This window comes from Quercus robur, chromosome 10, assembly GCF_932294415.1.
Source record: "Quercus robur chromosome 10, dhQueRobu3.1, whole genome shotgun sequence".
In the NCBI taxonomy this organism is placed as follows: domain Eukaryota; kingdom Viridiplantae; phylum Streptophyta; class Magnoliopsida; order Fagales; family Fagaceae; genus Quercus; species Quercus robur.
The window spans coordinates 19,910,625-19,935,611 of NC_065543.1; the positions used below are offsets into that span (position 1 = coordinate 19,910,625).

Here is a 24,987-nt window from a genome sequence, read left to right on the forward strand (position 1 = left end):
GGCACGGAATAAAAGCCAACTAAATACATAGTTGTAAATCAATACTTTAAAATTTCCATCCCATTAGCCTATGTAATGTCTTTTATAAAAATTTTTCAAAGGTGTTAGCCAATAGATTAAAAAAATATTGCCTAATATCATTTCGGAACATCAAAGTTCCTTTACAAAAAACATGTTGATATCTGATAATATTCTTGTAACCTTTGGAACTCTCCATAGCATGAAAAAACATAAAACGGGCAAAACTGGCTATATGAAGGTCAAATTGGATATGTGTAAAGCCTATGATAGGGTAGAATGGGCTTTCTTGGAAGAAATCATGAGAAAATTGGGGTTTGAAGAGAGGTGGATAAATCTGATGATGGTTTGTGTGAAATCAGTATCGTACTCAATACTAGTGAATGGGGAACTGAAAGGCCTAATCCGTCCTTCTAGGGGGATTCGTCAAGGCAAGCCCCTATCTCCATTTTTGTTCCTATTGTGCACATAAGGACTACATAGTCTTATTACCAAAAGCTGCCAATGAAGATTCTATAAGGGGGTTCTCCCTTTGTAGAAGGAGCCCAAGACTAACCCATTTGCTTTTTGCATAAGATAGTTTGTTGTTTTGTAGGGCAAACAAACATGATTCCCTTAAGGTGTTGGAAATTTTAGCAAGTTATGATAGTGTTTCGGGGCAGCAAATAAACCAAAGCAAAACTTCTTTATTCTTTAGTAAGTCAACATCTGAGGAGGAAAAAAGAGATATTAAGGAAGCATTTGGAGTTCTTGAAATTTTGCACTATGATAAGTACTTGGGGCTGCCATCTCTTATTGGGAAGCACAAAAAAGCAAGTTTCAATTACATAAAAGAAAAGATTTGGAGAAAATTACAAGGGTGGGAAGAGAGGTTGTTGTCACAAGCCAGTATAGAAATCCTCATAAAAGCTGTGGTGCAAGCAATTCCAACATACACGATGAGTTGCTTTATGCTTCCTCGTAGTCTTTGCCATGAAATTGAAGTTCTAATCCGTAAGTTTTGGTGGGGACAATGGGGAGACCGAAGGAAAATTCATTAGGTTAAATGGGGTAACATGTGTGACCTAAAGGCAGAAGGAGGGATCGGTTTTAAGGAATTATCGCTTTTCAATGAAGCTCTACTAGGCAAGCAAACATGGAGGCTGCTGCATAATAAAAATTCTTTGTTCTATAGAGTTTTTAAATCAAGGTTCTTTCCAAATTGCACAATTATGGAAGCCAAAGAAGGTCATGGTGCGTCTTATGCATGGAAGAGCATCTTGAAAGGCCGGGGTGTTATTCAAAGGGGGGCGAAATGGAGGGTGGGGGGATGGAGAATCAATCAAAATTTACAGAGACAACTGGCTGCCTACTGCTTCCCTCTCTGGTGTTCACAACCCTCTACCATCAGAATTTCAAAATGCCTCAGTAAGCTCTCTTATAAACCATCAGACTCGCACCTGGGATTTAGAGGTATTTCCACTGCTCTCACTCCATTTGAAGCTGACTTGGTTTAGAAAATCACCCTAAGCCATGGACAATCAAGGGATGTTTTATTTTGGCCATTCGTGTAGTCGGGCATTTACTCAGTCAGTCGGGTTACTATTTCCCAGTGGCGACTCCAGGAATTTTTCTCAGGGTATTCCTTGGGTCGTGGTTTTCTTATCAAATATTTGTCTATAATTCTAGCAAAATAATAAATAATAAACTATAAGTTCATTTGAAATATTAATAAAATTATTAATTATTGTTGTTTCATTAATTTGTTTGTCTTTTATAAACTATAATTTGTTATATTGTTGTTTCATTAATTATAAAATTATTAATTGTTGTTTAGCATAACATAATTTAATTTGTTTGTCTTTTATAATATATTTGTTAATTAAATTATTATTTATTAGTTGCTTCCCCCAATTAATTATTGATTAATTAAATTATTGTTTATTAGTTGCACTAGCGCATACCCCACGTGTATTTATTTCCCCCAATTCAAATATCTCACCCCCGGCCCTATGCCTCCATCCACCCCCCACCATGGTTTTAAAAACCGGTATGATAAAAGAACCAAAAAAGAGATTGGTTACCGATTTTCTAGTCAGACCAAAGTCTGACCGGTGGTCAAACTAGTGACATCATAAATAATTTAATTAATAAATAAATAATTATAAGAAATAATAAAATTAAATAAATAAGAATATAGCTACTGATATTTACTAAAAAAAGATATAAAATTTTAGAAGTATTTTCATGTTAAATTTAACTCAAATTAAAAGAAAAATAAATTATCAATTTTTTAGAGGAAGAAAAAGAAGTTAACCTAAAGAAACTACCCCAAAAAAAAAAAGGTTATGGTTTTAAAGTTTTATAATCATATATAATTTTCAGTATTTTTAACAAAACCATTATTTAATTTAAAAATATTTATCTATGTTAATATAATTTCACATCTAAATATTTCTTCTAAAAAAAATTGTATTTATTACAAAAATATATTATGCATGTCTTAAATATTGCAATAACCTTACCGGTGTACGAAGTGCAAATAATTCAGATTTTTTGCCTTTGATTGACCCCTCAAACCCACATAAGCCATATCACAAACGTATTTCTCATCAAAAAAAAAAAAAAAAAAAAAAGAGTAAAGTGGTCTGCCTCACCACCTAAGCATCAACGTGGCCAAAGGATATCCATCCACATTTATACCAAACTTTTTAAAAGGATTGTCCTCTCCTCTCCTCTCCTCTCCTTATCTAAAAAGTCTAAACAAATTGCTTAAATCTCTCTCTCACTCTGAAGAAGAAGCAGCGGCAGAGCTGCAGTTTCCTCTCTTTCTCTGTTTCCTCCAAAGCCTAGTTCGGCTCCTCGCCCAAATTAAGATATATTTCTTATTTCATAATCAATTTCTCACATATTCTCTGTTACAATTTTTTTTTTTTTTTTTTTTTTTTTTTTTTTTTTTTTTTTTTTTTTTTTTTTTTTTTTTATAGATTTTAGTTCAAAGTTTGTTTGGCATAAAAAAAGTTTGAGGGTGTTCCTAATTTTTTTGAGGGTGTTCCTAATTTTTTTTAAGGATAGATAAATAAAAAATTTTGAATTATTACATATAATTTTTTTTTTCTTCAAAGGTCAGGGTGTTCCTGGGAACACCCTGAACCAAACGTAGCGTCGCCACTGCTATTTCCTCAAGTCTGAAGCTCGCACCACAACCACACAAGCTCAAGCTCTGCCTGATCATCCCGAGCCACCATGGAATCAGATTTGGAAGCTTAATCTGCCAAACAAAATAAAAAAACTTCTTATGGAGAGCAGCTCGTAATGCACTGCCTACAAGTTCAGAATTGGTTCGGAGATGCATCATCAACGATCCAATTTGCGCTTTATGCTCAAGTCACTGTGAGGATGTTTTACACTCTCTGTGGTCTTGTCCGACGCCGTCACAAGTGTGGGAAGAAAATCCACAATGGAGTTTCAGACAAACTTCAAGGTATCCCAATTTCTCACATCTGCTCTTCACGGTATTGGACTCAGCATGCAACGTGGAGCTTTTCGCTGCAATCACATGGACAATCTGGTTTAGAAGAAATAAACTCAGATTTTCACCACCGGAGCCCCGTTTGGACCAGGTTATGCAGACCGCAGTTAACACACTCCTGGAGTTTTGAAAAGCGTAAGCACCAGCTGAGCCAAGGGCAACCAGGCCGAGAGTTAGGTGGATAGCGCCTCCAAGTGAGAGCTTCAAAATAAATTTTGATGGGGCTGTTTTTAAGGACCAAGACAGGGCAGGGATTGGAGTAATTATTCGAGACAGCCGCAGTTTGGTAAGGGGTTCTATGTCTCAAGTAATTCCTCTCCCTCAAACTATTGTGGAACTTGAAACTTTGGCGGCATTAAAGGCACTTGAGTTTGCTGCAAATTTGGGGTTGTTTTCCGTGGTTCTTGAAGGTGATTCAGAGATACTTATGAATGCATTGATGGATAATTTGCTATCGTTAGCCTCTTTTGGTCTTTTGATCCAAGATATTAAGGCTTATGCTGAATTTTTTCGATGTATTAGTTTTTCTCATGTTTGTAGGGAGGGTAATATTGTAACACACAACCTAGCTAAGCATGCATGTCATGTTATTGGTTTTTCAGTGTAGATGGAAGATGTCCCATCTCACACACTTGCTGCTTATCAGACAAATTTTCTTATTGTTGAATAAAATAACTTATTCCTTTCTCAAAAAAAAAAAAAAAAAAAAAATTGCAATTGGGTAAATTTTATTTATATGTAACACGCATGTGATTAACTAATGTTAGTTTAAACGGTAGACTAATAGTTGCATCTATGTGGCAGTTGTGTGAATTTTAAGAAGTAAATTGATTTAAAAAGAAGGTTGAGAGGGGGGGGGGGGGGGGGGGGTTGGCCACTGACCCAAAGTTCAAGAGGTGTACTGTCATTTTTTCCAAAAGAATACTAATAAAAAATTTCAATATAATAATATTGCAATATTATATATGAGTTATGACTTATACTTTGGATTAAAGATTAAAAAAAAAACTAGTGCATGTAGACACGTATGTATGTATATTGTATGTTGTGGTTTGTGTTTTTCTTGAATCACAAATCAATAAAATAGTTTTACCTTAGTTTCCCAAACAAAAATTCCTGACTAAGAGAAAACAAACAAATGTACCAATGGTTTAGCAAGAATAGGAGCACACAAGCTTTAGACTTTATTTTGTATGAGAATTCGCTTGTGGATCTAAGAACAATTATAGACTTATATTTATCTGGTCTGTATCTTAATATGCGGTCCTGAGACGGTTGTGAACCTTTAGTTTCTGTTATGAATTTCCTTTTTACCAAAAAAGAAAGAAAAAAAAAAAAATGGTGTCAGAAAATGGCATGCCAACAACAACCAAGTTGCCTGGCTTGACTTGCTAAGTTGCACACCCAAGACTTGTGTCCTCACATGCAAGCCGAATTCAATGACTAAGCAAGTTTGATGTGCTGAAATTACAACTTCGGCTGAATTCTTTTGCTATAAACAGAGGGTGAGCAAGAGAGGCATAAGTGAGCAAGGTGTAGGAAATACAGTGAGAAGCTTGGGTATGTTTGTTAACTTTTCTTTTTTTCCTTATTTTTTTAAAAAGTAATTTTTTTTTTTTTTTAAATTTTTGAGATTAAAAAACTTGCTTAGAAACCAGTGGTGGCTCCAAAAAATTTGTTTACGGGGTCATTAAAAAACTTAAATGAAAATTTTTTTAATAAAAAGAGAACTTGAATATATCGAGTTATCGACAAAAAAACAAAAGAATTTTTACAATTTCTTTCTACAAGTTTTTAAATTTTGAATTGTTACATGATAGTTCATTATGAGTATTTGTTGCTATTGTGGGTAGCTATGACCATTTTATTTTGTAAGGTTTGTCTAACATTTTTATTTTTATGCAGTTGTTATTATCTATTTATCTTTGTTTTTATAAAAATATTATAAACTAAATGAATAAACTCAACTCATTAACTTTGTATTAATTATTGACATACACAACTACACTCATTCATACATAAATAATACACTACATGTCTACTTAACCAATCAAGTACTTGAATAATCACTAACTTTACAATTTTTTTTCTTGAATTTTTCTGACTTTATAACAAAAAGTTATTATAACTTGATAATGATACATACACATGCAACAAACCCTCTTTATTTCCTAATTACTAAATTATATAAAGTTATTTTATATTTAGGGCCATGTTAACAGATGTCCTTAGGACAATTGTTATATTTCCCATAAAAGTGGTGTCAAAACATTTCCCTTATATTTATATTGTACACACAGACTTTTACACACATCATTATTTACACAAATAACATTATAATAAAAAGTAATGCACACAATCAATATTAGACACACTCACATACATATAATATAAATTTATAATAAAGAGTGACACTTATAATTCACAAACACTTACTCTTACTCTTAGAGTTGGAAATAATTGTAATAAGGGTGTAAAAAATTTAAGTCAGAGTGTGCAAAAATAATATTTTTAATAATAAATTAAAGTATTGAACTAACAAAAAAATATTATATGTATATAAAAAATTTAAGAAGGGGGTTCATTTGAACCCCCTGAAAAAAGTGTAGTGCCGCCGCCCCTGTTAAAAACCCAAAATTGACAGAAAACAAAAACAGTTCTTAAAACTCAATTTGTGAAGGAAATTGAAAACAAGCAAAATGTTGTTTTCAGTTTCTAGTTTTAAAAAACCAATGAAAAAACACGCCTGATTTAATGAATCCGTCTCATTTAATGAGTTAGCAATAGAGTTTGAATCCTAGTAATAACAAATTTCAGTATTTTTTTTTTCTATCTCCTATCTTCTCTTGCATAGGATACCATATAGCTTTATGCACATAGAGTATAAACTTTATAACATATAGCTTCTTTGTAATATTTGGATAATAATTTCCATTTGCCTTTTGTAAAAAGTATATAATTTTGTTATAGCAGCATCAAAATTACCAAACAAATTTTCTATTTTTTTCTTCAAAAAACTTATTTATTTATTTATTATTATTTTTATTTCAACTAACCAAATATGTTTTTGATTTTTTTTTTCAAAAATACAAGAAAATTGTTTTTTCTTTCTATTCCCGAAAACAAGTTTTTGAAAATAGAAAACAAAAATTGTTCCCAAACATAACCTTAGGTGCTTAAAAGAAAATGTGCTTCCTATGTGTGTGAGCAACAAAAGAAAGAGGGTAGAAGTTTCCTAGAACTCTTAATTTAAAGAAAGAGAGTAAAAGCTTCCTAAAGCTCTTGGCTAAATATAGTGGTGTTCTTTACTTATTTGAGAGTGAGAACCAAGGGTGTATTTGTAGTTTGGGTTTGTGAGAATGCCTTCAAGTTATTATTGTAATCTCCAAGTTATAGTAAAACTTTCTTTCTATTGCCTCCTATGAATGTAGGTATATTGTTGAATCACATAAAATTTCATGTGTCATATTTTCTCTCCTCTTTTCTTAACCTCCTAAAAACAAATTATTTCACAACACTTTTTTTTCCTGTTAAAAAGGGAAACATTATTGAAAACAACTAACAAATAGATATGATTTACCTATGTTTTAAGTCCATTTTGAATTCATTTTTTTTTTTTGGTTGAGAAAATTCAAAAAGTTTGTCTTAAGCCCATCTCAAAAGGATAGAAACAAAAGCAATTTTTTTTTTGTCTTTATTTTTTTTGAAAAACAAATCCAAAACTTGCTTTTAAAAATAAAATTAACTAATTAACATCTTTAAAAATAATTAAGTTAAATTTTATCTTTTTATTTCATATTTAACAAACAAACTACTAAAAGACAGAAACTATGGATACCATAGGACATGTGTGGTGAATGGATTTGTAAACACGAGAAATTTGTGGCAAAATTAATTTTGGTCCTATAACAATTCATGGAGGTATGAGTAATTTTAAGACTATGTAAGGGGGGTGGGCTGTGCTAGTGGTATTGGGCTGCCTCCTGCTACATTAAGCCCAAGTTTTCTGGAGAAGAGAGTCGGGACCGGTCCAGCTTCAACTTAAGGTGGTCCGGCTTGTGCGCAAACTAGGCCAAGTCTGCCAGGAGCGTGTTCACGGCAGGCAGAACTGTTTCAGACAAATTGTGGCAGACAGACATAATAATAATAGAATAAAAAGAAAATATCTAGCCATTTAGATGGGGAATTGACCAAATAGCCCTTAACATCAATTACAATAACAATACTATTTGTTTTCTTTTTTACGAAAGAGAAAGAAAGAATAACAGAGAACATCGAATGTTTATAATCATGGGTTGATCGGAATACTAGAGGAAATCGACCGGATATTCAATCCGCGGGAGCAGAGCCACAAAGGGGAGAACGTCCCTCCTCAAAGCCGTCAATCTCTCAGGAAAGAGTCCTGCCGTAGAGGTTAACAGATCTGAGGGAAACGAGCCTAAGTGGTTTTCTGTGTAGGTGTTTTCGAGTTTTTTCTTACAGAGGGCCGGATTTCATGAGGGAGAGAAGGGATTAATCTACCGGTGCATGCCCACCTTTCTAATTCTCACTGTTTCTTTTTCTTTCTTCTCACTTTGTTTTTTTTACTATTTTCTTTTAATTTTTCTATTTCCTTCTCTAAGTTCCGTTGTTCCTCCCCCCTTCTGTTCACGGCAAGATCCTCCTTTTATAGTGCCTACTGTGACCCAATTTTACTGTTTTAACCCTTAATTCCCTTTGTTTGGTTTGGATGTACTGGCCGACCATCACTGTTCTGTCTGTGTGTCGCCCTCCCATCACCAGACAAGGAAGAGTATTTTGTTTGCTAGTTTGCCGTGGCACCCTTTCCTGCCATGGTCTAGGTTATTTCTCTCTCCCTATCCCTCATGGCATGCACCTAATGGTTCCAACTCAGCTTGCCTTTTTTGGATAGTAAGCCATCCCAACAGGACACCTCCCTGAAAGAGCCTGAGCCGGAACCATAAAAATAGATTTTTCCCCTCTCCCCACCACCAAACCATGCCCTCTGATCCTCTGACCCCCGGACCTCACCATACTCTGTATTGGCTGGGTACAGGCTGGTGGTGCCTGGGCCTTGCACGTGCCTTCATTCCATATGTGTCCAAAACTTACCTGCTGCCCATTCGTCTGCCGTGGTCTAAAGGCTCGCCGTCCGTGTTTTTTGACCTCTTATGTGGGCTGTTCTTTGTTTTTCCGCTCCATTCAAGAGCTGGGCTTTGTCTGATGATGGGCCTTACATTTCTTTGGCCCATTCATTGGTTTCCTTTATTTCTTGCAATGTCATACTGTTATTCCTGCTGTAATAACTTAATCTTGCTAGGCCTCTTTTGGGCTAGCCGTTTATTCCTTCTCTCAGTGGCTTGGCATGTCCACTGTTTTGCTTTTACTTATGGGCTCCTATGTCCCTTTGGGCATCCTTGGCCCGTTTGCTTTCTTTAGGCTTCCTCGGCCCTTTTGCTAATTCCACACTCCTATGGGCTTTTTACCTCATACACTGCCCATGGGATGCTATTTCTTTCTTTCCAGGTTTCTTTGAGCCCACTTGCCTCTTCAAGACCCATTTGTTTATTTCTTGGGCTTGTGATCCATTATTCTTGTCGCTTGGGCCTAATGGTTTTGTTGTCTACTTTGTCAATTCTTTGTTGTCCTTGTTATTGGGCTTTCTTTCTCACAAATGGCCCTCAACATTTAGCCCCCTGAACATATAAACGTTCCTGCGGTTCATATGTGAATGAAAAGACGTTTCTGCCCTTCTCTCTTCTCAGCTTTTTCTTCTTCTCTTTTTTAGCGGGTTTTTTTTTTTTTTTTTTTTTTTTTTTTTTTTTTTTTTTTTTTTTTTTTTTTTTTTTTAAGCTGTGGACCCCTTCTTATATATATATATATATATATATATATATATTTTCCTTCCTACTGCGAACAGGGTTGTCTCTTCGAATTTCCCAGTTTGGCAGTTATTTTCTAAGCAGAGTTGTCGCTTCAATAATTTCATCCCATTCTGATGGCTGACTCGTCGCCTTCCTTTGTGCCATTATTAATGACCTGGGTATTTAAGGAGGAATCCCTCTGCACTTTAAACACAAACTTTTCCAAGAACATATACTCTCTGTCTCTTACTCTTCACTATCGTTTCCCCTTCAAACATCCGTACCCATCTTCTCCGACTAAAACCTCTCACCATGTCGTCGGTGAAAAGCCAAGGCTCTTCCCACCGTAAAGGGAAGGCAATCGCTTCCGACTCTCCTGCCGTTCCTGATGTAGGTGAAGAGATGGAACATTCCGAGTCGGAGCAGTCCGCTGAGGAAGAGACGCAGCGCGACCCTAACAGTGAATGCGCTCCTTTGATCGACCTGTGGTATGAAGTCCACCCTCACTTTCCAAAAGTTCCTGGTGACTATGTGCCGCTGCCATCGGGTCATGTATGGCTTGCCTTTATTCGGCGAAAACCCGATGTCTCTTGGGCTCCATTAGCATCTTCAATCCCCGATCTGGCCATTCGCCAAGGCATCTCGCTTCTCGTACCCATTCACTTCGGATTTAGGTCCGACACTGCCTTGGGTTAGAGAGAATGGGTTGACAGTGAGCTTTTCGATACGGGCTTTATGGGGTTGTTGCAACGAGCCGGCGTCTTGAAATCTATTGTCTCATCTCACTGCCTGTCGAACTTCCGGGACCCCTACAACCTTCGACACTTGGTCCGACGGTGGTGTACCATCACCCACACCTTCTTTTTCTTGTGCGGCGAACTCACCGTTACCCTCGAAGATGTGGCCAATCAGTTACTCCTGCCTATTCTTGGTGATGCCGATCCTGCCACTCTAGAGTTTTCTCCGGAGGAAGAGGCCATTGAGGTCGAATTGAGGAAAAGGATGGCCGGAAACGCCAAGTTGTCATACTGGGTTAGTTCTTTTTCTAAGTTTTCTGTTGCTGCTCGCCGTGCGGCTTTTGTTGCGTTTTGGCTTTGCAAATTTGTTTTTGGGTCCCACCCTCACTATGCCATAAAGGTTTTTGTACTTTCATTTGGCTATTAAAATATCTGCCGAGGTGAGCCTGCCGCTGGCCCCCATGTTCCTGGGGCATCTGTATGTCCAATTAGACATCCTTCGTAGTGATGAGAGTCAGGCTGGGTCTTGCCACATTGTTACCTCTTTCGTTCACTGTACCATACTTCAGCAGTTGTTGTTTGAGCGTTGTGCTTAATACTTGACAAAGTGTAGATCTGCTCGCTTTGTTAGAGATAAGTACCAAACATGTCCGAGAGTAATTACTGACTTTTGCGGTAGGTTTGAGTTTGATTTTCCGCTTGCTTTTCGCTGGTCTGGCTTGAAGCCCATTGGCTATTCTGTGGTTGAATCTTTTGATGAGGGCATTGGTTTTTCTTAGAGGGCCTATAGAAACTTGGGTGCAAATTATACTTGTATGGATTCTGCCATGGGTTCGTTTGTTGACACCATTGGGACTACCACCCCCTTGGTTAGTTTCGATGAAACAGGGATTACTTATCTGGTGGCCACTAATGCCGGATGGCTGCCTTACCTAGCCGATGAAGGCATTAGGTTTGTCCACTATCTTGCCAATCGGGTGAGAAGGCAGTTTGGGTTGGATCAAGATATCCCCGATGACATTTCCTTCCTCATGGAATCTCCTACTTCAGTCCGCCCTTTCCTGCAGCATACTGCCTTTGAGTTTTGGAGGCAGTGCTTTAACGCTATTATAGTTCCCAGTTCACTAAAGGAGGGTCTCTATACTCCTCCTATGCACGGTTATTGGCACGCGGTGATGACTACATTTGTGGATGAGCTAGCGGGTAGCCGTGGCTTCTTTCTTATTCCCCCTGATGGGCTAGGTATGGTTGTCTCGGTTAACCCTCGCTTGCTTCTTCCTTCTAAGTCTGTTTTGGCGTATGCTAGGAAACAAAACCGGTTAGCCATTTTTGAATGGGACGCAGAGAAAAAAGGATGGTATTGGCATGCTGGCGATTACCCTCCCGGTTGGGAGAAAAAGGTCAAAGTAATAAACATCTCTGTATCGAGTAAGAAAGTTCCTGCCAAGCTCAAATCTGCTGGCAAAACCTAGCCTGCCACCCCACTACCACCTACAGGTGCTTCTCTGGCTAGCAAAACTCGCGGTAGGAAAAGGAAGACAACCCCTCATCCCATATCTGTTGCTGAACGGAGGGTAAGTTATCTCTCCCTTTTTTTTTGACAAAAACACCTTTTAACTTTCTTGCGACTAACCTTGCTAATTTTCTCTTCCTCCTTCCTTTTAGTCTAAGCATAAGGAAGACTCGTTAGTTACCTGCCCTATTTTGCTTGATAAGCCCAAATCTGAGGTAAGTCTCTTTTCTTCACTTTTTTTTTTTTTTTTTCCTTTTCGCAAGTGCTCCCTCTGCCATGTGTCTTTTATTTTTGCTTAATAATTCCTTTGGTCTTCACGTCGGTATTTGTATTCACATTCTTCCCCTTTTCTCTTTTTTTTAGGAGGAGCCCGAACCTCTATCCATATATCACCCTACTGCTGAGGAGATTTCCGCCTCCATAGGCGTACCCATGGAAGGCTTTTTTGATAAGGCCGACGTAGTATTCGCAACACCCGCTCCCCCTACTGTTGCACATAAGGCTCTTGCCAAAGCTCCCACCCCTTCCGCCTAACCGGTACTCAGAGAGGGTACTCATATCGAAGGGGTTGGTGAGACTACACCTTTGTCCACCGAGACACCCACTTCTCCAGAGAGAGCCATTTCTCCTACCGCCGTTCAAACCAAGACTACTCCTTCCATTCTGCCGCTTGTTATTTCGACCAATGACCCTTTTGCAGCTATCTCCCAGGCTGCAAAGGGCAGTGCTTCCCTTGTTGTTACTCCTTCCTCCATTCCCTGCTCCGCTACCCGTGGTCCTGATACGGACTTATTCTCAGAGGGGTCTGATGACATTCTTGAGGACCCCGATGATGCGCCCATCCTGAAGAAGAGGATTTCTGATTCCGATGAAGAGGAGAGTGCTTCGCCCAAGCCTGACTTCATGGGTATGTATCTTTCCTCCCCTGCTCTTTCCCCCCCCCCCCCCTTTTTTTTTTTTTTTTTTTTTTTTTTTTTTTTGTACTTGCGTTTCATTTGCACGCCTATCTCCTTGCTTGCAGAGACTTTTGAGGGGCTAGGAATTGCAGTAGGTGTGGGAATGACTGCTCCTGCCACACCCGTAGCGCCTATTCCTGCCGCACCTTCAGCACCCTTTTCAGCCGTACCTACTGCTCCTGCTTCTACTGTGCCTTCAGTACTTGTTTCTGCTACACCCGCAGCCCCCATTCCTGGTAGCTCTGGCAAGTTTCCTTTTCCTTTTATTATATCATCTTTTTTTTTGTAAATCTTCTCTTCCCAGACCACGGCTTCTCATTTTGCCTTGCGTTTTTATTTATTTATTTATTATTATTATAAATTTTTTATATATAGGTCCACTTCCTATTGCCCCTTCTCAGTTTGAGGTGGGTAGCAGTTCCACCGTCGACCCGGATGATGCTGCGACCTTTTTTGCCAGCTTTGACCAGCCAGAGGTTAACGACCTTGATTCGGCAGACTTCTAGGCTTCCGGTCCTCCTTACGTGGATTTTTATGGCTTCCGAGTCCCTAAGGATTGCGTTTCTCACTTGGTGATGATATATAGCAGCCGTGGCAACTTTATGCAAGAATTCTGTCTTGGCCGTTCTGCTAGGGAGCATTTCTTGAAGATGTTAGGATACGTGTTGAACGATATTGAGCATAACTTCATTGATTCTGTTTCTACAGAGAGAATCCTACAGTGGAGGGCTGTGATTCAGGAGCTTATCAGCGTGGGTTTTGCTGTGGAGTTTGTTCTTGATCTTCTTCGTGAAGTTGCCCGAGCCCTTTTTATGAGGAGAGTTCAGCCAGCCGTTGACGCCATAGATGCCAGTATCGAGCTTTTGAAGAAAGAGGTGGTGGATTTGGAGGGTCGTCGTGAGCGCCTTCTTTCCGGTGTTGGTGGGCCCAGTTGTTTTGGAGACCAGAGTCTCATTTCCGGACTCCATTAATGATGGCGCAGTTCCCTTCCCTTTTCTTTGCTTTCCTATTTTCGTTATGTCGCACAGAACACTTATATGTTTCCTACAGTAGTTATTCGGCGTGTGTTTGCCACAGTTTGGGTTTGTAATGATGCTACACTTTGCTACTTCTTTTATTATTGCTATGACATGATGCTAATACTTCGTACTTTTTCATTACATACTCATGAAAGCACGTTACAACTTTTTCTTCTGTAACATAGTCACTTGGAGGAATAAAAAAAGTGAAGGAAATATAAAAGTTTTTTTTTTTTTTTTAACAAAAGAAAGGGACAACCACATAACTCCTTCTCTTAAGCAAAATAATGTTCCAGCCATTTCCCATTGATGGGATCCATCAAGTCCCTGCCATCCATTTGAGTTAGGCGATAATACCCACTTTGATGCGCTTCCCTTATCACAAGGGGTCCCTCCCACTTTGGTGCAAACTTAGATGGTCCTGCCAAGCCTCGCCTGACATAGTCTGCCACCTTTAACACTAGTTGTCCTTCTGCAAACACTCTTTCCTTGGTCATCCTGCCGTAGGCTTCAGTCATCTTTTGCCTGTATCTTCGACTGCGTTCCTAGGCTTCTTCTCTTTTTTCATCAAGCCCTTCTAGGTCCTCGAACCTTTCTACCGCGAAGACTTCTCCCTATTTTTCCTTTTCTCGCGTCTGCATGACCCTCAGGGACGGTGTCATTATTTCTGCCGGGCTCACTACTTCAGTTCCGTAGACTAAGGAAAATGGTGAAAAGCCTGTGGCTGACTTTGGTGATTTTCTGTAAGCCCAGAGAGCATCTGGCAGGTGCATCGCCCATCCTCCCATATACTCTTGGCTCATTTTGCTGATGATCTTTATGAGAGTTTTGTTTGTTGCCTCTGCCTACCCATTCCCTTGAGGGTAATAAGGTGACAACCTGTGGTGCTTAACTTGGTAGAACTCTAGCATCCTCCTTACATCACTATTGACAAATGGTGTGCCGTTGTCACTGATGATCTTGTGGGGCACCCCAAACCTCACAATTATATTTTCTTTGATGAAATTTGCCACTGCTCCCCCTGTGGCCTTACGGAGTGGCACTGCTTCTGCCCATTTAGTAAAATACTCTATAGCCACTAATATCCATATGTATTCACGTGATGGTGGGTTGACTAGCCCTACCAAATCTAGCCTCCAAGTGTGGAAGGTCCATGGGGTGACCATGCTGTGCAAGCCCTGTGGATGGGAATGAATCAAGTTAGCTTGTACTTGGCAACTGTGACTCATTTTCACAAATTCTGTCGCATCTTTTTTCATGGTTGGCCAATAGTAGCCCATCTACAGCAGGCATCTGTAAAGCTTTTTCTTCCCCTGATGCTCACCACATTTTCCTGAATGCACTTCTTTTATCATTTCTTTTACTTCTTCAGGGCCCAAACACCTCAAAGGGTTCCCATCATACCCTTTTTTGAAAAGGACCATGTTATGCAAGAAGTAACGTGTTGCCAACCACTTAACCTTGTATCTTTCACTCTGCTTTTTGTGATAGGATACCTTCTGTTAGGTACTGTATGAAAGGGCTTCACCAATCCTCACTGACGAATACAGCGTAACTTTCCTCCCTGTCTGCCGCAAGCTGGCAGGTTCCACACTGGGTTTGGACTAGATCTGCATCTTTACCCATACTTGGCCAATAGAAGCCTGCTCTCTGAAGTCTGCGGTAAAGATTAACTTCTCCGCAAGACCCGCAAGTCTTGTCATGTATTTCTTTCAATTTTCTATGAGCTTCTTCCTGCCCCACGCATTTGGATAAGACCCCACCTGGCATCCTGCAGTACAACTCTTCTTTTACCAAGGCATAGTCTTTTAACATCTTTAATTCTGCTGCATCATCTCCCTTTACCAAGATTTCCTTTATGGGGATTCGCCAATCCCCTTCGCCCTGTTCCTCTTGGAACTTTTCCTTCAACACCTCAATGATGGATTCTTCCCTCTTGCTGACTTCTATCCTAGTGCTACTCCCTTTGAAGATTATTTACTAACCCAGTGTAGCTAATGCGTCCGCAAACCGATTTTCGTTTCTCAGAGCATGCTCTATTTCAAACTTTGAGAATTTTTCTTCCATTCTCTAGGCCATCGCTCTGTACGGGGCTAGGCTAGGCTCCTTTAAGGAAAAGCTTCCCTTGGCCTGGCAGACAACCAAGTTCGAATTTCCCAATACTTTCAAATGTTTGACTCCCATTTCGAGAGCCGTGGCAAGCCCGGTTAAGTAGGCCTCGTACTCCGCCGTGTTGTTTGAACAGGGAAATTCCAGCTTAAATGACAGCGCCACTGCCTTGTCTTCTTCATGATACAAAACTACTCCTACCCCTCTGGAATGGGTAGTAGAAGACCCATCGAATTTCATTACCCACTGTTCTCTGACTTCTTCTGCCATGGCTACTTCCCCTAGAACTTCATCATCCAGTGGGAATTCTTCCTCTCCTGGAAACTGTGTCAATAAATCTGCTATAGCCTGACTTTTCACTGCCCTAGGTGTTTCCATTCTTAAGTCGTATTGTGATAATTGTAGTAACCACTGGGATATCCTGCCGGAGAGGATCGGTTGTTGTAACAGAGCTTTAATGGCATGAGACTTAGTCATCAGCCATACTTCATAGGCTAAGAAATAGTGACGCAACCTCTGCGAAGCGTATACAATGGCCAAACACGCTCTCTTTGCCCTTGGATAACGAGTTTCTGCATCTTTTAAGGTGCAGTTGATGTAGTATATTGGCTGCTCGACACCACCTCCATCTTCCTGAGCGATTAGTGCATCGATGGCATACGAGTTGGTGGCCAAATAGAGTAGCAGTGGTCTTTTATGAATAAGGGCCTGTACCGTGGGGAGGTTCATCATTATCTACTGTAGCCTTTTGAAGGCCGTCTGCTGCGCTTCCCCCCACTCAAAACTTTGCCCCTTCTTGAGCAACTTGGTGAAGGCAGAGGTGATTGATGCTAATCCAGGGATGAATCTTCGAATATATGAGACTTTTCCTAAGAACCTCTTCAACTCTTTTAGTGTGGCCGGAGGTCTCATAGTTGCTATGGCCGTGGCTTTGGCCGGATCCACGTCTATGCCCCTGCTGTGAACCAGGAAACCCAGGAATTTCCCAGAGGACACTCCGAATGCGCACTTGAGGGGATTCATTCTTAACTTAAAAGCTCTGCATCTTTCGATTACCCTTTTTAACACACAAAAGTGCTCTTCTCTCCTCTTTGACTTAACCACTATGTCATCCACATAGTCTTCTAGCTCCTGGTGCATCATATCGTGAAATATGGCCGTCATTGCTCGTTGGTAAGTTGCACTTGCATTTTTTAACCCAAAGGGCATCATAGTGTAGTAAAAATTGCCCATGGGTGTTCTGAAAGCAGTTTTCTTTGCATCCTTTGGTGCCATTCTGATCTGATTGTATCCGCTGAAACCATCCATGAATGAAAACATGGTGCTTCCTACTGCGGAATCTATTAGTAAATCCATGTTCGGCAATGGGAATTCATCCTTTGGATAAGCTTTGTTGAGATTTATGAAATCTACACAGCATCTGGCCCTTCTTCTTCTTCACTGGTACTATGTTGGATAGCCAGCAAGGATGCTGAATAGGCTTGATGAATCCTGCGGCCAGCAACTTCTGCACCTCTTTAACTATCTGCCCTTCTATTTCTGTGTGAAATATCCTGGCAAGCTGGGCCACCGGCTTAGCCTCTGGGTCTACATTTAATGTATACGCAACTAGCCCGGGATCCAATCTTGGCATTTCACTGTAGTCCTAAGCAAAAATGTCTTTGAATTTTTTCAACAACAATATGAGTTCTGACTTTCCCTTTTCTGTCAGGCTTGCACTAATTGAGATAGGCCTTGGTTCTCATGAATCAGACCCTAAATCAACTTCTTCCAACTCTTCCTTTGCCACAACCTGGATGTCCTTTTCTACCGCAACTGCCTCATCCTTCTCTTCTTCTTTTCCCAAACTTTCTTCAGTGACGCAACACGCCAAACTCTTGTATTGCCCTTTTTGGGTGAGACCCACTTGCATCTCACCCGTGGGCCCCATGCACCTTCATAACTTTGTGAGAGTGTCTTTTTTTCCCGGGATACTCAGGCCCAAGGATCCCGAGCCTGAATGAAAAAAGAAAGGATTTGGTGGACTGGGCCTTGACTCACCGCAGCTAAATGACTGTTTAAGAATCAAGTGAATGCAGAGAATACTCCTGACAACATACAAAAAATGACAAACAAGGATATCGAGGAGTGCCAGAAATTAACAACGTAAGCTCAGAAAGAAAGAAAAGCAGGATTAGCAAGACGATAAAAAAAAAAGTACTGTGGGGATCTTGGGAATTATGAAACAGAATTTCATTAAGGCATTATCTGTTTAATTACAGAAAGCTCACTAGGACGTGATACAAGGTCCAATCGAGCTCAAAAATTGCAGCCTTGAATGGCTATTTCAGCCTTCAAAACTTGCGAAGTTTGATTCTCGTTGAATCCGAGTATGTACCATAATTGCTTTTACGGGATATCGGGAAGCAGTATTCGTTTTTCCCTTAGTAATTTTCTTTCTGCACCGATTTTCTGATAGTTTTTTCCTAAAGAATCTCTTCTTTCTTATGTTTCTCCTTTTTTTTCTCGCTGCCTTCTTCACAACCCATCCCCTCCTTTTATAATGGAGTTTTCTGGGCGTCCCGGGGAGCCATTGGTTCCCCTGTTTTGCTTTCCTGCGAACAGAGCACGTCTTGTCCCTGTTGTCTTGGTAAGTCCCTTTTCCGCTTCTTCTTATTCTTTCCTTTTCTTGGTTCTGATTCTTTTGAAAGCTTCTTGTTGGCTATCTTCTTTGGGAGTGCTGAGGTATACCCTTCTCGGCATCCCCACTTCTGATGCCTTCAGCTTTTCCTTTTCTTTCCTATTTGGGCGGAATCCCATCCTGCCTTTTTTAAAGATCGTTTGTTGTCATCCTTCTTCCCTGTCTTGGTTCCCCGAGGACTCTTCTGTCTGTGCCGTGAGAAGTCGCTCGCGTTTTGCTTTTTTCTTTGTTTTTCTCTTTCTTCTTTTCTTTCTCTGTCTTCTTTCTATCGAGCTGTCCCGATCTTCCTTCTTCTTTGTGCCTGAAAGGATCCGCGTCTATTGATGGTGCCTGAGGATCCTTGCTTCTTATATTTTGCCGTGATCTCTTTTTTTTGGATACTTTTCTTTTCTGGGCTTCGGGATCCTCTGGACCTTTCGTATAATCCCTTTGGACTTGGCTTGGTTTTTCCTTCTGGGCTTAACTCATTCTTTTTGGGCTTAGCTTATTCTTTCTTGGGCTTATTTTACTATGATTTTTTTAGACCTCAACAAACTTATACACAATCCTGCCATCAAAGCCTCGGACCCTGATGCACTGAGGTGTTTCGTTTGGCTCTACGACAGGCGTTTCTTTTCTTTTCTTCTTTCGCGCTAGTAGTTCTTTTAAATTGGGTTCTAGGTCGTCTTGGACATCTTCCCACCTAGGCACGAAGGTACCTCGTGGCTTTGAAATCGAGTTTCCCCAGATGGAGCCCATTGGTCATAAAACATGGTTTCCACCAAGTAGGCTTCTACCTACTCGAATGGTGAGGGGTTTGCAGCTATGCGTATCATCCTGCCATTCAATCTTCCTTTCACACATTGGTGGTAGGTGGATGGGACCAATCAGTGTTTATGTAACCAGGACCTTCCCAAAAGCACATGATAGGATACTTCCGTTCTGACCACATGGAAATGAGCTAAAGAAGCAATAGGGCCTACTTTCAACCACAACTGAATGTGGCCTGCGGTGTACTCACCTCTTCCACCGAACCCCGTTACTTCTATCGGGCATCCTTGGATCTTTCTTTCTGAAATTCCTGCTGCTTGCAAGGTGCTCAACGGAATGAGGTTTACGGAGGCACCTATATCCACCAAAGCCCTCTTGATGGGGATTTGATTTATGGATGCTGCTAAATAGAGAGGCCTCTTGTGATCCGGGTGTCCTACCTCCATATCCTCATTGCTGAACATGATTTCTGTTGATTCTTGTAGGAGGGCTCTGTCTTCTGGCATTTTTGCCAATAGGCACTCCACCCCTGCCTCGGAGGCGATACTTACCAAAGCCTCCGTGGCTATTTTCCTTTCTTTTGCTGTAAGTCCCAACTGGTCAAATAGATTTTTGAACTTGGCACTTTGCTGTAGAGTGGTAATCACCGCGGCGGGCAGGGCCAAGTTTTCTTTCTCATCTTCTCCCGGGTCTGCGCATATTACTATTGCTGCTACACCCTTTCCCTTGTGGTTTGGGAACGGGTTTCTTTGAACTTCCTGCTGGGTTAGCTCCAATGTGCCTTCTTTAATCCTGCGATGCACCAACCTGCGAAACGCCCAGCATTCTGCGGTGGGACGTTGTACATAGTTGTGCAAGCGGCAGAAGCGACGATCTCTCCTTTCTTCCTCCGTGGGCCCTCTGGAAACCTGGTTGGGTTTAAAGATCCCATCCACTATCCACTTGTTAAGTAGCACATCCGGCTTCTTAGGAGTACATGGTAAGGGTGGGGGCGTATCATACTCCCTTCCCTCTATTTTCCTTCTCCGCTCTCCAGTGGACACTACCATAGCTTGCGTGGCATTTCTTTTTTCTGAACTGGGTTTTACAGACTGAGCTGTCTTTCTAGCTTTCTGCAATAGCTGCGCGAACTGGGAAATTTCTAGATTTTTCAGGACAGCTCTGAATTCCTGAATCATGTTGGTCATGCACATTTCCACTAACGTCCTTTCTTCATAGTGGTCGTAGCAGTCAAGTGCTATGTCCCTGAACCGTTTGATGTATTCCATTAAATCCTCGCCATTCTTTTGCTTGGTTGCTTGCAGAGTTGCTTGCGTTACCGTTTCTTCTCCGTGGAAGTACTTAGTGCAAAATACATCCACCATGTCATCCCAAGTTGGGATCGATCCTGGTTTTAAGCCAATGTACCAGGTGTATGCCCAGTCACACAGTGACTTTGAAAATTCCTGCAGACATAAGTCTTCATCTGCTGCGTAAGGGCCAAGGGTATCAATAAATTTGCTCACGTGCTCTATTGCACTTCCCTTCCTGTCATCGTACTGTGCAAAGGTCCTTGGCTCATACCTCTCGGGGTATGGTTTGTTAAGTACCTTTAGAGGGTAAGGAGGTCTTCGTGCGTAAAATCTCTCCTTTGGTGTTCTAGCTCTCTCTTGCTCCAGGAGAGCCGCTACTTCAGCCATAGTAATGAAGCGCTATTCAGCGTTCTGTGGGACACCTCCTGCTAGTGTCTCCTCTTTGTCTGCCGCATGATCTGGGTTCTGCTGGTTGCCTTTTTCCTTTGTTTTGTCTGCTTTCAGTTGACGGATCTCTTCCATCATTTGTTGCTGCGAGTACTGCAGTGATTGTAATACTTCAATGAAAGTGTTGACATTGTTCACAGGGACTCTTGTCTGAGGCTGAGGATCAGCCCCCGTTCTGTTGGCACCTTCCGTTTGGTTAAGTTGCTGTTGGTGAGGTGTTGTTGGCCGAGATTCTGCTTGCGAGGGTACGACACTCATATTCCGTGTTGTCCTGCACTTTAGTGGCATTGTTTGTGAGGGGCTCTATTTTCTTTTTTCTTTTTGCCCCTATCTGCTTCCCAACTCCCCAGCGGAGTCACCAACTGTAAGGGGGGTGGGTTGTACTAGTGGTATTGGGCTGCCTCCTGCTACACTAAGCCCAAGTTTTCTGGATAAGAGAGTTGGGACCGGTCTAGCTTCAACTTAAGGTGGTTCGGCTTGTGCGCAAACTAGGCCAATTCTGCTAGGAGCACGTTCATGGTAAGCAGAACTGTTTTAGACAAATTGTGGCAGACAGACATAATAATAATAGAATAAACAGAAAATATCTAGCCATTTAGATGGGGAATTGACCAAATAGCCCTTAACATCAATTACAATAACAATACTATTTGTTTTCTTTTTTATAGAAGAGAAAGAAAGAATAACAGAGAACATCGAATGTTTATAATATGGGTTGATCGGAATACTAGAGGAAATCGACCGAAAATTCAATCTGTGGGAGCAGAGCCACAAAGGGGAGAACGTCCCTCCTCAAAGCTGTCAATCTCTCAGGAAAGAGTCCTGCCGTAGAGGTTAACAACCTTGAGGGAAATGGGCCTAAGTGGTTTTCTGCATAGGTGTTTTCGAGTTTTTTTTTACAGAGGGCCGGATTTCATGAGGGAGAGAGGGGGTTAATATACCGGTGCATGCCCACCTTTCCAATTCTCACTGTTTCTTTTTCTTTCTTCTCACTTTGTTTTCTTTGCTATTTTCTTTTAACTTTTCTATTTCCTTCTCTAAGTTTCGTTGTTCCTCCCCCCTTCTGTTCACGGCAAGATCCTCCTTTTATAGTGCTTGCCGTGACCCGATTTTACTATTTTAACCTTTAATTCCCTTTGTTTGGTCTGGGTGTACTGGCCGACCATCACTGTTCCGTCTGTGTGTCGCCCTCCCATCGCTAGACAAGGAAGAGTATTTTGTTTGCTAGTCTGCCGTAGCACCCTTTCCTGCCACGGTCTGGCTTATTTCTCTTTCCCTATCCCTCATGGCATGCACCTAATGGTTCCAACTCAGCTTGCCTCTTTTGGGTAGTAAACCATCCCAGCAGAACACCTCTCCAAAAGAGCCTGAGCCGAAACCATAAAAATAGATTTTTCCCCTCTCCCCACCACCAAATCATGTCCTCTGATCCTTTGACCCACCGACCTCACCATGCTCTGTATTGGCTGGGTATTGGCTGGTGGTGCCTGGGCCTTGCGCGTGCCTTCATTCCATATGTGTCCAAAACTTGCCTGTTGCCCATTCGTCTGCTGTGGTCTGGAGGCTCGCTGTCCGTGTTTTTTGACCTCTTATGTGGGCTGTTCTTTGTTTTCCCGTTCCATTCAAGAGCTGGGCTTTGTCTGATGATGGGCCTTACATTTTTTTGGCCCATTCCTTGGTTTCCTTTATTTCTTGCAATGTCGTACTGTTATTCCTACTGTAATAATTTAATCCTGCTGGGCCTCTTTTGGGCTAGCCGTTTATTCCTTCTCTCAGTGGCTTGGCATGGCCACTGTTTGGCTTTTACTTATGGGCTCCTATGTCCCTTTGGGCTTTCCTTTGGGCAACCTTGGCCCGTTTGCTTTCTTTGGGCTTCCTCGGCCCTTTTGCTAATTCCACACTCCTATGTGCTTTTTACTAACTTCATCGAGCTTCCCTGTCCCAATAACCTTATTCTCATCCTTGGGGTTTATGGGCCTGCCATAAACCCCTTGCTTTCTTAGTTTGCATTACCTTGGGCCTGCGGCGGCCCTTTCTCGCTTTTCTACCTCATACATTGCCCATGTGATGCTATTTCTTTCTTTCTAGGCTTTTTTGAGCCCACTTGCCTCTTCAAGACTCATTTGTTATTTCTTGGGCCTGTGATCCATTATTCCTGCCGCTTGAACCTAATGGTTTTGCTGTCTACTTTGTCAATTCTTAGTTGCCCTTGTTATTGAGCTTTCTTTCTCACAAATGGCCCTCAATAGACTACACTCTTTATTACATCATTTCTTACAAATATTTTACATGGTAGACTGTGATTGATTGTCTTATTACGTTTTAACACAAATCTTTTTTTTTTTTTTTCATCACTTATAATTTTTTTTTAATTATTCTCTTTCTTCACACCCAATATCTGTCATTCACTTTCTTTTTTCATCCTTGAAATACATAAAAATAAATAAATACAAAATATATAATTTAAGTGTAAATTTACATGTAGGAAGGAATTATGTAATCTAAACAACTTTTGAGCTTGATTAACTCATGTATGGTGTCTTTATTATTATTATTTTTATTTTATAAATTATAGTTTGAGTGCTCTTATATCAAAAAAGTGGTCCTAGATTTTTTTTCTCATGATCTAAAAAAGATGAGTCAATGTGTAACCAAAAGACAATGAGTACTGTACTGTGACAGACCTGCAAAGGCAGAAAGCTTACTTTACTCTTGGGCCCTTGGCCTAGGATGAGATTGGCTCTTAATTGTTTTCTTTACTTTTGTAGATTGAAAAAAAAAAAAAATCCGTAATTAGCTTCCTATTCTGTTTAGTACCAAAGATCTGTGAGTGACGCAGGACCACAACATTTTTCATGTTGCAAGTTTTGTCGTGGACTCATCACTTATGACTTGCTACCTAAGTAAGTTCTTGTAAAAATGACGTGGATTACTGTGAAAAAATGTGATCCTAGTATTTTTCAAAATCTGTAAATAATTCTCAAATCACGGGAAATTTTTTTTTTTTTTTGAGAAACGGCACTGTGGTGCTTTAAATTACGCAATACCAGCTAAATCAGCATGGTAAGAAGACAATACATCGAATGGAACATGTTCCATCCATATTACACAATTTGTCAAATTCACTGCTAATTTAGCCAAACTGTGTGCAACTGTGTTGCCCTCTCTCTTAGTGTGAGAGTAGGACAATTTTGAAAAACCAGTAGATAAAGTTAAGGAGTCCTGCATCAATAAACCAAACAGAGCTAAAACAGAGGTCTTTGATTTTAAAGCCACCATCACTACTTGAGAATCTCCTTCTAGTACCGCGTCTGCTATACCCAACTCAAGAGCTTTGCTAGCAGCCAGAGCTTCAATCTTTATCGGCCGGAGCTGTTGAGGAATCCGAGTGGCCATAGATGCAATAACGAGACCCTTCCTGTTCCGAATAATAATAGCCATACCAGAGCTCTTTTCCTCAGCAAAAATGGCACCACTGAAATTTATTTTCATCATTTCCTGGACTGGAGGTTTCCATCGTGTTCTTCTCGCCGGTCTACTTGGAGCTGGAGCCATTTTCAGCGCCTTAAATTCTGCCCAGTTGTCGTGAGCCCACTGTGAAATGAGGTTCAGAGGTTGATGGGCTGCCTGAGTCATTTTTTGAGTCAAATAGTTGTGCATGAGCTGGAGCCATTTTCAGCGCCTTAAATTCTGCCTAGTTGTCGTGAGCCCACTATGAAATGAGGTTCAAAGGTCGATGGGCTGTCGTGAGCCCACTTGATGAACTTTTTGATAATGCTCAGAAAATGAGGGTGTCTGATGTGACAGGTACTTAAGTAAGGACTTAGGTGATCAACAAGTGTAGGATCAAGATAGTCCAGAAAGGGCTATATAACGTGAAAGACCCTCCATGAAGAAGGGGAGAGAAAAAAACTGTAAACAAATCTGTAATAAAGTTTTAAGAGCTAATATTCAAGAATATGTGTTCTCGGACCAATCCAAGAGCGTTATTCCTTGACACACTCCTTTTATCTTTCTCTTTGTAAGTATCAAAATCTATTTTTCTGTTATCTAGTTCATGAAGGCCCAGTTTTCCAACCCATTCTCTACAA

The 24,987-nt window shown here is 40.7% G+C and overlaps 2 protein-coding genes across 2 annotated transcripts; both read right to left on the minus strand.

The window, feature by feature from the left end:
* Positions 1-14,463: 14,463 nt before the first annotated feature.
* On the minus strand, positions 14,464-16,456 carry LOC126703937 (uncharacterized). Its single transcript, XM_050402990.1, has 3 exons — positions 15,708-16,456; positions 15,167-15,575; positions 14,464-14,796 (listed from the first exon to the last, which is right to left on the minus strand). Exons 1-3 carry the CDS (start codon positions 16,454-16,456, stop codon positions 14,464-14,466), a joined length of 1,491 nt encoding a protein of 496 aa, XP_050258947.1.
* Positions 16,457-19,273: 2,817 nt separating this feature from the next.
* Positions 19,274-20,836, minus strand: LOC126703938 (uncharacterized). The gene has a single exon (XM_050402991.1). The coding sequence runs from the start codon at positions 20,834-20,836 to the stop codon at positions 19,274-19,276; it is 1,563 nt and encodes a 520-aa protein (XP_050258948.1).
* Positions 20,837-24,987: the final 4,151 nt, after the last annotated feature.